This window comes from Thrips palmi, unplaced genomic scaffold, assembly GCF_012932325.1.
Source record: "Thrips palmi isolate BJ-2018 unplaced genomic scaffold, TpBJ-2018v1 HiC_scaffold_4, whole genome shotgun sequence".
Lineage (NCBI taxonomy): Eukaryota > Metazoa > Arthropoda > Insecta > Thysanoptera > Thripidae > Thrips > Thrips palmi.
This window is the reverse complement of record NW_023144631.1, coordinates 13,988,854-14,003,767: the sequence shown is the minus strand read 5'-3', so window position 1 is coordinate 14,003,767 and position 14,914 is coordinate 13,988,854. Positions and strand designations below refer to the sequence as shown.

The 14,914-nt window shown below is 47.8% G+C and overlaps 1 protein-coding gene across 1 annotated transcript in view; it reads left to right on the top strand.

Annotated features, from left to right (window-relative positions):
- Positions 1 to 14,572: 14,572 nt before the first annotated feature.
- The window catches only part of LOC117649897 (RNA polymerase II degradation factor 1-like), a 10,550-nt gene continuing 10,208 nt past the window's right edge, over positions 14,573 to 14,914 (top strand). The window contains exons 1-2 of the mRNA XM_034393081.1: positions 14,573 to 14,643; positions 14,744 to 14,845. Of these exons, the coding sequence (XP_034248972.1) occupies positions 14,573 to 14,643; positions 14,744 to 14,845 (173 nt within the window). The remainder of the gene's footprint in view (positions 14,644 to 14,743; positions 14,846 to 14,914) is intronic.

Below are 14,914 nucleotides of genomic sequence, written 5' to 3'. Positions count from 1 at the left end.
CGAAAAGTGTGACGCTTGATATCGTTTCGCATTCTGCATGACGAAACAAGAAAAACAAGCCCAATATGAATGAAATCGGACAACTTTTATTTTTTCACGGTTCTAACTGCGAAATTGTAACATTTCTGTAGAATGACCCAATTGAGTATCGCCAATAAACGGCCTTACGGAAAAGTATTGCCTTTAAAACGGCGATACACAAAAAGTATCGCCAAATTTGGCGATACTTCGGATTATTGCCACGATTTGGCATTAATAGTTGAACAAATCAAGGGGACAAGCCCTTAGTTTCATGCCGCGGTTTTGGCAATACCCAAAAGTATCGCCAAATTTTGGCGATACTTCCATGTATCGCAGTTTTGAGGGCAATACTTTTTCGTAATGCCGTTTGTTGGCGATACTCAATTGTAACGCCAAAAAATGTACTTCAGTATCGCCTTTGCATTTGCAGTGCTGGGACCCCTGCTCCTCCAGCCAATCTCACACCAGCTGGACCAGCTGTGACATCAGCTGCGTCAGTTGGTGCCGCGTCAGAACCACCAGCAACTGCTGTCTCCTCCGCAGCACCAGCAACTGGAGCTGTATCCTAAACACCAGTTCACTGCAAATTCAAAGGCAATCCCAGGTCTAAAAATCTTGTGTGGTTTACGGGATCCTGTATAATTTTGCAGGATCCCCACTGAGAATCCAAACGCTATGAGTATAGCGTCAATTGGTGCAATGCAAAAGCATTGCACATGAAGTGCAATGCCTCCCATTTCCCATGCATTAGCATAGGGCCTTTTCGGGAAGCATTGCACCAAAGGTGCAATATGGCTGTGGCATTGCACGTATGGTGCGATATCACAGCGCATTGCACCATACGTGCTATACTCATAGCGTTTGGAATCTCAGTGCCGTCTAGTTTTACGAGATCTCGTATGGTTTTGCGGGATCCCGTAAGAACACTCGAGATCCCGGGAGGGTCGCACAGGATCCCTTAAGACCTTACGGGATCCGGTAAGGGTCACACAAGATCCCGAGAGGGTCTTACGGGATCCCTTTAGTAGCCGGGATCCCGAGAGGGTCGTACGGGATCCCGCACGCTGCCGAGATCCGGGAAGAGCCACACGGGATCCCGTGATGGTCTTGCGGGATCCTTTATGTTGCCGAGATCCCGGGAAGTACGCACGGGATTTCAAATTTAGGTATGCTGTAACTCGGAAAGTTTTTCATTTTAAGCTCAAATTTTGTATGGGGTATATTCGCTAAAATTCACCAGTGCCATTTGAATTTTATTGAAATCTAACAACTTTTTTCTACTATCTCGAGAACCGCTGGAGTTATCCAAATTTTGACTGCAGATTTGGATAGATCTCGGTTCCATCCTCCCAGATGATTCAATCTTTTGATTCTATCCGCAGAAGAACTTGTATTTTAACGTCTTTATCTGCACTTTACAGGATCCTTTTAGTGGGCAAAGGATTCCTTTCCGGCATACGAGATTCCGTCCTGGCGTACAGGATCCTGTCCCAGCATACGGGATTTTGAAAATTCGTTAAAGGATCCCGTATGTCCTCATGGGATCCCGTCCATCTCAGGATCCTGTATGGCTCGGGATCCTCCTATAGCAGTACGGGAATCCCTTAACGAATTTTCAAATCCCGTATGATCTTACGAGATTTTTAGACCTGGGATACTTTTGGTACCGTTATGGCGATACAATTGAGTAACGCCAAAAAACGGCCTTACGGAAAAGTATTGCCTCCAAAACGGCGATACACATAAGTATCGCCAAAATTTGGCGTAGTCAAACGGTTATTAAATGAAACTCTAAGAAACCTAACCTAACATTTTTATTGAAGAAAGAATTGAAATATAAACAAAAGTATAGTTATATTCATAAATGTATGTTGTTGGGAAGCAGAGAATTTACCTGTGATAATAAAAGCACCCCCAAAGTCTCCAATCCTCCACAGCAGATAAGTGTGTGTTAACATGACTCACAGCCGTCCAGTTTTCGCAGACAAAAGCATCTCTTCTCAAAGAATAAGTGAATTAATAACTTTTATGAACCAGAAACTTGCAAATCATCGTAGTTTCTGATTTTGAACCAAACTGAACGAGGAGCTGGACACTTTATTTACTTCTTCTTGCATAATATTACCAATAGTATGGTTTCAGCCATGATTTCCAAACTGTCAGAAGAAGTCCTCTCCCATCCTAGTAATCCCATTTTAAATTGGCACTTTAGCTAATTCAGAGGAAAAGTCCCTGTACTATGCTGCAGGTAGCATAGTGAAGCGGGAAAAAAGGCGGCGCTCTGTGGAGCCCCGCTTAGACCCTGCCCTATTTACTAATGGTTCTGATGCAGTGGCCAGTGCTGTTTCAGACTTCACTATGAGTCAAAATAGGGGTGGGCTTACACTTTAAAATCAAGCTTACTATCAGTATGCCCGCCCCTTTAGTCAGTTTTCTTAAAAGATTTGTCTGGAGGGATCGACGACAATCAGGAACGACAGGTGCATCCAGTCCCACTCGAGCAACAAGAGCACCTTGAGCGGCAACGACAGCAGCTCCTGGAACAGCATGCCATGTAGCTGCATGACCCACAACAGCCCTTGGCTGTCGAGAATCAGGAACGACAAGTGCAGCCAGTCCTAGCCGAGGAGATGCACCCGTTGGACGTGTGTAAGTTTCATTGGGCACACAGCACGTCGGTGTGACCACGTCAGTTTCACAGCACACTAATCTCATTTCATTCGCGTGTTTCAGTGTCGCTGCAGCAGATTTGCCAAGCGCTGAAGCGCATCAACAAGAGGCTCGGCAACCTCGGCAGGGCGGTCCAGGAGATCAACACCACCGTCCGGCAGATGAGCGCGGAGGCGGACCCTTCGCAGGCACTTGGGCTGCCTGCGGCGGATCCGGACGCCCTCATGTTGGCGGAGAGGGCAGCGACCGCCGGACCGCAGGAGCTGCGCACCGCGCTGCGGCGGTCGATGGTGACGGCGGTGGCGTCGGTCGGGGCGGAGTTGGGACTTTTGCCGAAGGTGGTGTGGGGCAAGTTCATGAGTGGGCACTGCGCCTTCTACATATGAACTTGTGCGGGCAAAGGGTGCGCGCCCCGGACTGCATAGCACCCAGTGGGAAGATGGGTACGCCTTGGCGAACCATACTCTCTACGGGGTTCTACAAGGTACGCGTTCGTATTACACCTGCCCGTAACCTCCTGTTATTCTATCAGAGGCAGTTAAATTGATGTGTTTTATTTCTATTCTTGCAGCTGCAGTCCTGGACGCCTGCACCCGACCCGGCGCACCACTTCAGTCGAAGCCCACCCTCACAACTTTAGGCGTGTGGCTGACGGGCCGACCGACGCCACCGAACGTCGCCCCCCAACCGCGATGGCATAGGAGCCCCGAGGCAGCGGGCTACATTGCCTCGCGTGACGCCGCTTGAGGGACATCACCCTCCGCGCTCAACACACTCGACGTAACCCAGCGCATCAGGCGCATCTGTGGAGCGACCACAGGAGATGGCAGATGTGTACGGGCACTGAGGTAGAGAGACCAAACGAGCGGACACTGCTGTCGGCGGCTGTCGGCATGTGTTGCGAGCGGAAGCATTTTTTGGCTTCCGAAGATACCCGAACTCGTCGCCGAACGCTCGTTGAAACCTCTGTTTCCGAATCGACACCCGCCTTTTTCGGAAGCACGGAGCCCCTCCAGCCCCCAGTGTCTCGTGTGCCGCCCTAGCGGCAGCAAGCGATGGACGGCCACCGTGCCTTGTCCGTGCCCGGGGAAAGGCCTAACAGCCGATTTTTTTATTGCTCGTGCAATGACGGGTTCCTATACCACCGTGTGGGGGCGCCTATGGTAGACGGCGGATGGGCGTATACGTGTCGGAGCCGTCCGAACTGCCCAGGACGCGCCCAAAGTGACGCGGACGGCGGCCGAATGGCCGTAACGACCCAACATCTATGCATTGCCGACCCTGAGGCGCTGGCTGTGCGCCGCGAAAGGGAGGCCATCATCAGGGCGGCCATGGATGGAATGCCCTCGTCGCCTGGTGGCAGAGGTCATCGCCAACGGCATCCAGAGGTAAGTACTATTCTTGAATTGTTTGAGGCATTTCGGCCGTTATAAGATTCTCCCCGCTTGCTGCAGATTTTTCAGGCGCGGCGCCTCCAGCTGGCCGGCCAGAACCGCGCGTTTCGCGGGGCTCCTTCCGCGTGCCGACTAGTGACGCACAGTGGGACGAAACGGTGAAAAACGGGAAAAAAATCAGACGTCCTTCTAAAGTACTCCAATGGGACCCAAAACATCATACCACACTAGGAAAAGGGCCTAAGCTGGCCAAAACCCATTTCGGCGCATACCAGGGTTCAAAAACCTAAGATTTATGCGATTTTTGGCACATTTAGTGATGAGCTTTGTCCTGAATGATTCAGCCGTCCGTACTAGCATTAAATTTTCATATTGGGTGTCTGTTACCATTTCGTGAAATAAAAAGTTGCGCCTCTTCAGAACTAAGTAGTTTAATGCGTCAAAATGGGTCAAAAAAGTCGAAAAATCGCGATTTTTAGCACTTTTTGGCACATTTAGTGTAATGGAGCTTTGTCCTGAATGAATCGGCCGTACGTACTAACTAGCATTAAATTTTCATTTTAGGTGTCTGTATGTGTTATTCATATGTGACTTTCATTTGCAGTCAACTGGACCATCCAGTCCGTCGGCAATTACTTGTACAAAGTCAATTTGAAATTAGTTACGATTCAGGAGGACGTGAAGCAATTGAGGGCGATGACCGAGACCCAGACAGTGGTGCCAGAGGCGACAATCAAAGAGAAGCTGCCCAACCTGCCTGCGGCCAACCCCGACCAGCTGATGGAACTGGAGGGGGCCATCAAGGGGAAGGAGGAGCTGAGAGCTCTCTTGGTATGTCACATGATCGGATACAGATTTCTGAACCCAGATGAGTAGCCCCTGTATCAACACTTTGCAATTGTCTGTGCAGGTCAGCTATCTGGCAGGAAACTGTGTGGGGGATACCAACTACTACACAGCAGCTGGACAAACACTGAGCAGGGTGATGACCACGGACTGTGGGTTCCCGCTCAACCTGTGGGGGGCAAGAATCAAGGGAGATGAAGTTGTTGATCCCTCCCACAACAAAATTGGTTTGGCGAAGGCCTACCCTACTTCACTTAAGGTTTTGGAAGGTAAGTGTTCCCACGCAGTGAATGCAAATCAATGATGCTGAGTCGCCCTTTGTTTAACGCATCTCATTTTCCCTTTCAGCTTCAGTGAAGAAAATCGTCAGTTCAAGTCGGTGCGTCTGCCCCGATGAGAAGCTCCTCTGGTCCAAGATGGGGCGTTGGATATCCAAGAGGGAGCTTCCCAAGGAGCAGGCGAGGAAAATCCCTCAGCCGTGGATCTTCAGTGAGGAGGCGCAGGCAATATTAGATAGCAGAAGGCCCGGCGGCGAGGGAAACAACCAGTAATTTTCAAATAATTTAGGTTAAGTTTAATTTAGTTTAATTGTAAATAGTTTGCAGGATAATCGTCAAAGGACAATTCATGTAACGATCAGCGCATGACACATCAATTTAGCTTTGTAAATTTGTCGGTGTTGGTTGTTGAATGGAGGGATGAGTTAGTTTGTTTGCGTTAAGAAACGTGTATCAGAATGTTAAAATCGGAGTATTATGGTAAATTGTAAAGTGCCGTAAAGCACCGTTATGACTTGAAAGTGAAGTGCATCAGAGGAGTAGATCCATACTTCTTGAAAACTGTCTTTTCAAGTGATAAGTGGTGCCCCTCCGATAACCTTTAATCACATTCAGTAATATCTTGTGGAGAAAACTAGTTTTTACGTTTTTACACGCTAAAACAGTTTTCTGCCAATAAGTCTATGCTTTCCGAAAACTTTGTAGCCAGTGACAAAATAAGTGGGCTGGAGTTACGCCGAATAGGCGACTATTGCATCGTTAGAGGCAACGTAAGTACCCATTCATTCACCTTGTCTTTGTTTTGCCCACCTTATTCTGATGTGGTTTCTATTGATCCCTTTTATTTTCATTTTTGTAGGTGACTCCGTCATACAAAAACAGAAAAGAACTTGGGCAGTCCTGGGTTATTCTCTACAAGGCTGGGATTGTGGAAACCGGTCATTGCACCTGCATGGCTGGTTTGGGGGAATGCTGCTCTCATGTGGCTGCGCTCCTCTTTGCGGTTCTTCATCTCAGGGAGCAGGCTCTCCTCACCTCAGTCACGGATAAACCAGCTTACTGGAAAGTGCCTTCAAACCGACTCAAGATACCCATGGGCCCCATTAAAGACATAGACTTTAGCACACAGTTTTCCAGTTGAAAGCGTTAGAAGAAGAAATCTCTGGAAACATGGTGATGTCAAAAATACTAACTATACTCCCAGAGAAATTTAGACATTTCAGTACAGCATGGTATTCAACACCGAAGCAAGATAAAACCATAAAGAATCTAATGCAGAGACTCACTCAAGAAGAGGACAAACGTAAAACACAAAAGGAAGAAAAGCCTGTTGCCTTTAGGGCTGAAACCTTCAATAAAAGTGAGACGACCTCAACGCCCAGAAGCTATCCCTTTTTCAGATGTAAGATAATGTCTCTTTCTATTGCAGTGAATTTTAATTATCACATGCATTACTTTAATATCTTGTATTATATTTCAGACATTAGTCATTTACGAACAGTGCAAAAATAAAGTCTCCAACATCAAAAATACAATGTCGAGGAAGTTGAATCGCAACGGTCAAAGTGGCAACGACCCAAAGGAGCTGAGCAGCTTGGAGCAACGGCTGCAGTATATTTTGGACCTAAGGATGGGAGGCCTATAGATGCAGTGACACTGCAGTCACCGATCATCCGCGGGGCCTCCCGGTCCAGCCCTCGACCCTCCCGCTCCACTTAGCCCCCTACCCACCCCCAACAACGTAGACCAACCGTCCGAAGCAACCCAGTCCCAGGTGACTGCTTCTAACCGAGGGACTGGGTCAAAAGTGGCTGTCTCAAAATCGAGCTAAAGGAGAACTTCTACCAACATCTACAATCTCAGGCGAAGATGGGAGAGGCAGCCACTGACTACCAGAAGGAGCTAAAGGAGTTGAGGAAGAGGGAGGTGGCAGCAAAGGAGAAAAAACTGACAATGATGAACAGATATTTAGACTTAAAGGAGAGACAAATGAGGGACGAGCAGAAAAGATTCGAGAAGAAACTGGAACTAGTTTGAAACTAGAAAATGGATAAATGTGCGCATTGTAGACTGTGGTGCATGCAGTGAATAGACATGCTGACAAATGAAAGACTAAGGGCGTCTTTCACCACACTAGAGCTATCTGTCGGGTAGATGCCCAGTTGGTAAGTTACCAGCCGTCTCTACCCTGGCGGTAGGTCTGCGCGCGTTTCACCACGCAGGGTAGGGGGTCGGCCGGTAGCTAACCGTGCGACGTTGCCATTCTCGGGAGAATCCAGCATGCCGTGCGTAGGAAAGCAGGAAACGTAGGAGGCCGTGTACAGTTGTTTTCCTAAACAAAGCAAAATCCCGCGCAAACCGAGACAGAAGCATCAACATCAGCAGCAATGTCTTCGCCATCAAATGATTCGCAATAGAGAAAGAAAAGAGCTCCGAATTTCACAAATTCAGAAATTCAAACTTTCGTAGATGTGATGTTGCCAAAATACAAGCACGTGATTGAGCGTAAGAAGTCAGATGCTCTGACAAGAGGTGAAAAGAGGCATGGACGAACTTAGCCAATGAGTTCAACTCGATGTGCAGCGTTCAGTATCGTTCAGAGGACACTCTAAAAAACCTTTGGGGGATCTAAAAAAAAGCAAGTAAGAGCCAGGCCACACAAAGGCAGGGGTTGTTACAAATGAAAGACTGAGTTTCTCTAATTCCAGTTACAACTCAAAAACATCTCAAAAAAGTTACAATGTACAGTTCAACCATTGGTGAAGTCACACGTTCGGTTCGAATCCCATTTAGCGACTCTGGAGCTCAAAACGCATCCGGGATTTCAACCGCATCCACCGGTCTTCTGGCCCACTGTGCGCCGCCCGAGACGTAAAGGCTTTTGGACAAATGCGTCTCACTTGGGATTGGCGAGCCTCGGCGCCCCCGCACGCCCCCGCACTTCGCCCCGCCCAGTACCGAGGTATGATTTTTTTCCCCACCCTCCGCGCACTTTCCGGCGATCTTGAGTCGTAACTAGGATTCTGGCATTGCGTCAGTCTCGTGTTCACCTTCGCGTCGTCAACATGCCGGCTTCCCTTCTTCATCGCAGCATCGTGCCTGGGCCCCTTTGTGCAGCGGCCCTCGCCGATGCACCAAGATGTTTCGGTGGTGATGTTCGGTAACTCAAGGCTAGATCCAACTTGGTTTTATCGTGGCTATATTGTCTCGCTAGGTTACAGGGGTGGCCCCACACGCACCTTACACTTGATTGTCTAGGACGCGACTGCCGCGCCGTCCCCTCCAGCGGGCCGATGCGAGCCAGTGCATCGGCTGCTCTTCCCTGTCGCTCCGCATCGGAACCGCTGGAAGGGTTTTCTATTAGCGTCAGCAATACGGGGCGTCGCGGCGGGCTCACGCCGATTGCCAGTCGCGGGGGCCCGCAACAGCGCTACCCGAAGACCGCTACGGGGCGGTCCTCCGAGGCGAGGCCCTCCCGGGCCTAAACTGCTGGCTGGAGCAGCAACAGCTCCAGGAGCTTCTTTCAAAGGCCTGGTGCGTGGATACGCGCACCGCCACCGTCCGGGCCTGGCGAGGGGGAAACGACTGAGAAATTTTGTGTACATCGGATAGGGATTAACCCCGGATAACCCGCGGATTACCTCCGGATTACATCGAAAAATTCCCAGGATTACCATTGGATTGCGCCGGATTACCCCGGATTACCTCAGAATTTCCCCGGATTACCCCGGATTATCTCAGAATTTCTCCGGATTACTTCGAAATTTCTAACCAATTTGCTGTACATCGGATAACCGAAATCGTTTCCCCCTCGGGGCCTGGCCACTAGACCTGGGCCAACTACGCCGCTGGCGCTACCGCGCCGACACAGTGGTCGTAGAGGAGTGCTGGGACGACCCGAAAGTCGTCCTAGCGCCCATACAGGAGCTGACCGCCGACCCCGCGACTCGACCGCGTGTCCTAATCCTAGAAATGTGGGATTATGGCCCGTGCTCCTTCAAGGACTATAGCTTGGTGTCCGTAGACGGCGCCCCGCCGCCGCAACCGGAACACTGGCCTCGCAACCCTTGCGAGTTGCGCTTTGAGCGGACAAAACCTGTCACGGCCCAGTGTCTTGTACAGTAGTGTTTAGTGCTGTGTGTTTTTAGTGTTAGTGTAGGTTAGATTTATCGTGCCTTAGCGTAGTCTCAGAAGTGCAGTGCAAAGTGGTGGCCATTTTGGCAAGGTGTGTGTGTGCGTCCGTGTGCAGCGCGCTGCACGCCGCGCGTTGCAGTTCCCCCTCCTCCCCCGCGCTGGACCTTATCAGGAGCGCCCCCTCTCCAGCGGCACCCTGGGTCCTCAAGGTGCGACCCTAAAAGTGCAAGAGCGGACTGTCAGTTGCTCGCAGCACCCCGCCGCCGTCACAGCCGCCTCTGCGCCGTCACCCAGCCGTCCTGCCAGCCAGCGCTATGTTCCCGCCGCCGCAGTTCGATATAAACTTGCAGCCCAACGTGCTGCAGCACATCACCTGCCGGCTCCGGTACAAGGTGGGCTCGCCGCCACAACCCGTCTGCAACGGCTGTGCGTTCGCGGACCAACACCCCGCGGAGTACCGCCACAGCCACACGCTGATCGCTGACGTCGTCGCCCCGCCCGGCTTGGCCGCACGCATGGTGGCCAGTGCATGCGCGGTGTGTCATCAATCGGTGGTGATCGAGCACTCCCTCGCGGCACAGTGCTCCTCCTGCGCCCCTCGCCCAGTACCACTACCCGGTACGTGACAACACGCCGCTCGCCAGGCGACCGCCGGCTGGTCCACCAAGTGACTACGCCCCTGGCCGTCCCGGCCGCCGAGTCCACACCCCGCCAGGCCGCATGCCGCCCTGCCCGCCGGCCGGTCGGTCCTTAGGGTCACCCAAGGAGGCTGCATACCAACACTCTCATCCCAGGAACGTGACATCACGTTAAAACGAATGTGACAAAATGTCACGTTCGTTTGAGCATTGTGTCACGTTTGTTTGGATGTGAATCAGCCCTAAACGAGCGTATTCACATTCAAACGAATGTGACACAATGCTCAAAGGAACGTGACATTTTGTCACATTCGTTTTAACGTGATGTCACGTTCCTGGGATGAGAGTGAAATTTGGTCAAGATCGGACCACGGGAAGTCTTCGGACAGGCGAACGGACGCACAGCTTGCATCATACTATACGCCCGTCCCTCCGTCATTTCCTTTTACAAAAAATACACGGGACGGGCCAAAACCTGACAATGATGAACAGATATTTAGACTTAAAGAAGAGACAAATGAGGGACAAGCAGAAAAGATTCGAGAAGAAACTGGAACTTTAGGGGAGGAATTGCGTTGAAGGACAAAATCGTAAGAAGAGAAGATGGTTATTTGTAAATTCTGTTCACATTTGTTGACGATAGTAAGCAATGTTGACATCTTGAAGTTTTTGCAAGAAGAGGCGAAGAGAAAGAACCGCCAGCATGAAGAACGTCTGGAATTTCTGCGCAAGAAGGCAAAATTATACGACAAGCGTAAGAAATATCTGATTGCTGTGCTATCCACTAGCTTGAAGAAGAAACAAAGAAAGGAGCAACTGAAAAGAATGAGTCATGCTCTGAAGAGAGTTCCTCTTCAGAAAGTGACTCTTCTGACGAGGAGCCAAAGCGAAAGAAACATAAATAAATCTCATGTTTATCAAAAATGGCTTGGAGCTAACATGTATTCCTGTGTTTTTTAAACGGCTACTATCATTTTATTTTTATGTTATATTCAAATGTATAAGTCAGGGTTTTATATTCTATTACTTTCTTAAATTTTATTTCGCAATCCTCAAAGCATCAGCAGTCATAGTTTGTTTGCTTAATGTGCTCACAGTTACTTGCACATGGACAAAACCACAATGAACTTGGAACGCCAATGCTAAGAGGAAAGTGTTATTGAACCTTTGTCTTGTGTCATGCAACTGTGTCTAGTCTCCTAACAAACTTTGCCTGTGAATTGCTGTGATAGTTTGCCTCTTATGTATTTCTTTTAAATACTTTCTTTTTGTGTTGTTCTTTTCATTGTCTTAAATCTAATGGTATGCTGTTGTGTGCTCAGTGTTTGAAGTTCCTTGATATTTTTTGACTGTGAACTGTGGTCAGTGTTTATGCGTTGTGATATGTACTCAATATTTCCTGTGTCTTCCTAGTTTTCATGTTTGTTGCTAAGGCTTTGCTCAGTGTTTGAGCTACTTGTTTTCACCAAATATTTAATTTTGTTTTTCGTGAAGAAAAATTTAATTAAAAATAGTTTTTATACTTTGTTCTTCAGAAACATGCTTTCCCATTTTTGAAACCCATCCTCCCGAATCCTGCGAGTTTTGCCACTACAAACTATAATCTTCAAATTCACGGTATAGTTATTCAAATATTTTAATCTTCAAATTCTGGTCTTCAAATTTCGCATGAATTCAATGAAGTACGTGCCTCCGTTTTCGTTCAAAGTTGAGTCTTCTTGTTGTAAAGGTGTTAGATATTAAGCTAAACATCAGGCTTAAATTTCTTTTTGTTCACATATATCAATTTTGAAACTTTGATCTTCAAATATTGCACATCACTCGCGTAATACTTTCGCTTGTCTTCAAATTCGAGTATTTCTTTTGAAAAGGTTTGAAATTTTTTGGGGCTTCACCCGTCTGCTGGAGTGGGAGTGGGCGTGTTCCGCGGTGGGCGCCACTTCGTTCCGACCATGTACTCCCTGTATTTGACATGAAAAAGCTTCAAGCATTAGACATACTGCATGAGAATTGTTGACATAAAATCACAGAACTTTCACAAAAGACTTAAAATTACCCGAAAAAGAGACTCTCCCTTTCCCTAGGCTTTCTATTTCCACAGAAAGTGCGGCGGTACATTTCAGGGGTCAAGTCTCTCAATTTCCCCTTGACAAGGGTCTGGAGGGCGCTTAATTTGCGCTGGTGTCCAGTCAACTCAAACAATTTCTATAAAAAAAGAAGGAGCACCAGATGAGGTTAGGACAGTCAGAAGTTTACAATCAGAAGCGTGTCGGTGGAGAGAAAGAGGTTTCTTCATTTACCATTTAAAAACATTTTGCACTGCACTGTCACGCTTTTGGTGGTATCGGCCACTGGCCAATCACATCCATAAGAGCCTGGGCCAGGCATGTGAGGAAGACGTTCGTCCCCTTTTGAATTAGAAGTTTGAAATATGAAATTTGAAGACGAAAATTTGAAGACAAATCGAGGATACTCAACTTAAGGTCAATCCGTGATAGAAAACAAGAAGACTGACGCTCTGACGCGGGGCGAAAAGGACGCGGCCTGGAGCCGCCTCCAGGTAGATTTCAATAACCTATCCACGATATTCCACAGAACCGAGGAGACTTTAAAAAACCTGTGGGGGAATTAAAGAAAAAAGCGAGAAAAAGTCAGGCTTTCCAGAAAAGGGAGACGGTGTGCACAGCACAGGTTTCAATTCTCCTCCATCAAGTGATTGTCAGAAAACCAAATATATTCTCTAACACTCAGAATGTGAAGGGCAATGTATTTGATGTAAAGCTTGTACCAAAGAACTGAGACACTCTTGGAGAAGAAGGAGTCTGTAAATACATATTCATTAAGATTCAGTAGTTTTAAGTCGTATTTTAGTTATTATATTTGAGAGCCTCATAGCATTAAGAATGGTTTAGTTACCTATTAGATATTATTACTTAGAATAGGGTGACTTCAGGGGGAATAAGGTTTAGTACCACCCGAAGCACACTAAATCGCCCGATCAATCTGCTGTTGGAGGAAGGTGAGAGCTTCCTCCAACAGCAGCTCAGGGAATTACTGATTATGATCAGTACATGACTTGCTTGGGACAACTGCACCTGGTACTTAAGTCTGGAGCAGGCAAGGAAAAGATGATCACACTGTTGAGAGCCAAACATGAAAAGAGCATTGATGCACTACTGGCTTGCATGTCTGAATGCCCTAACATACATCTGCCCCCATTCGTCCTTAACATTAGGCGGCTGAAAGATTCAGTAGCGGCATTTGCTTGTGCACACATCAACATAGCACTTAGTTTTCTTCGTCCTCTTGGATGTGCAAAATTCATTCTCCATATGAAGGACAGCCAAGCAGTCAGGCTAAACACAATCTGCAGGTTGTTTGACCTGGAACAGTACATGTTCCGGAATGAAGAACCAGAGGAGAAGATATACCAATCACTAATTCTCCTCCATCAAGTGATTGTCAGAAAACCAAATATATTCTCTAACACTCAGAATGTGAAGGGCAATGTATTTGATGTAAAGCTTGTACCAAAGAACTGAGACACTCTTGGAGAAGAAGGAGTCTGTAAATACATATTCATTAAGATTCAGTAGTTTTAAGTCATATTTTAGTTATTATATTTGAGAGCCTCATAGACTCTTCACCACTAAAAATAACTTACGTGTCATAAGGAATGCGTTAGGTCCGCGTTTATAACGAAGTAGGCAACCCGCAATGCATTTTCTGGCTGGAGACACCATGCAGCTTCCTTTGACGTAAACTGCCAATGTCTTCGGCATTTTGGGCAACCCGATTGACTTCTAAACGCCTTCGGGTGTCTCTCGAACACTGAGGCGCTAGTCTACCTTCAGTGGCACTCATAGCACGCTCAGCCCGAATCCTTGGGACAAAGGACTCCATCATTTACTCATGCGTAAAGAGATAAATAATATGCCGATGTCCACTTTGTTGCTCTCGTGTCTAGTGTTTCAAGGTATTTCACTTGCCCCCATAAATTTTTACTCGTTCGGCAACTAATCATTCCCTAGATGTTTGTACAAGCCGGCCAGGACGATGGACGACACGGAAACCCATCTCAGGGATACAGCAGGCGCAAAACTGGTCAGGACAGATCACTGAATGCTAGTTGACGAACGGACGCAAATTAGAACCCACTTCGCGCCTTGCTGGTTATGGCGAGTTTATTGACTACCCGAGGGTGTTTACACATGTCTCTTACATTCCAGCCTTTTTATCACACACTCAATCGAGCACTCAATCCTCCTTACTATGAGCTTCTCCGTTGCTATGAATCCTGGTTTCCGGGCATGCCTTGCATGCCCTGCTTTGAAGGTTTGGCCAGGTCTTAATGGTCTACGGTTCAGTAATTTCATTAAAAATCACTATCTCGATCACAAGGCGGTTACAATTATGCCATCTATTATCATCAATAACGTTTCGGCAACAAGGCACAGTAGAAAACACTAAGAACAGCAAACCATGGTTTGCGGGTTGCCTACCTCGCCCCCCTGAGACCCCTGTGCACCAAATATTGTCCTTAGACTTGCTAAGGGTCTACTAATCCGTTTTAGGTTCCCTTTGAGTCGAAATGGCGGTTCAACAGTTGACACGTACGACGAAAATGCCCTTGGGTCAAATTGGCCCGCTCGGCGCTTTACGGTAATCCGAAAACCCGGCGCTTCTAGTGTTAAACGTTCCTACAGTGACTTTGGAATTTCGCCTTTATCTTACGGTTATACTGAATGCCGTGTCTGAACAGTTTCCAAGGTACAGTGGATGCAGGTTTCCGGGATACAGCGAACGCCGTTCCATCAGGCACAGTGTCTACTGTATCCCAGGGTACGGTAAACACCTTCTTTCGGTAAACAGTGAAGAGTGGCATTAGGTTTAACAGCCACAATCTTCATTATTTCTCTCAGTGGCCCTCCGC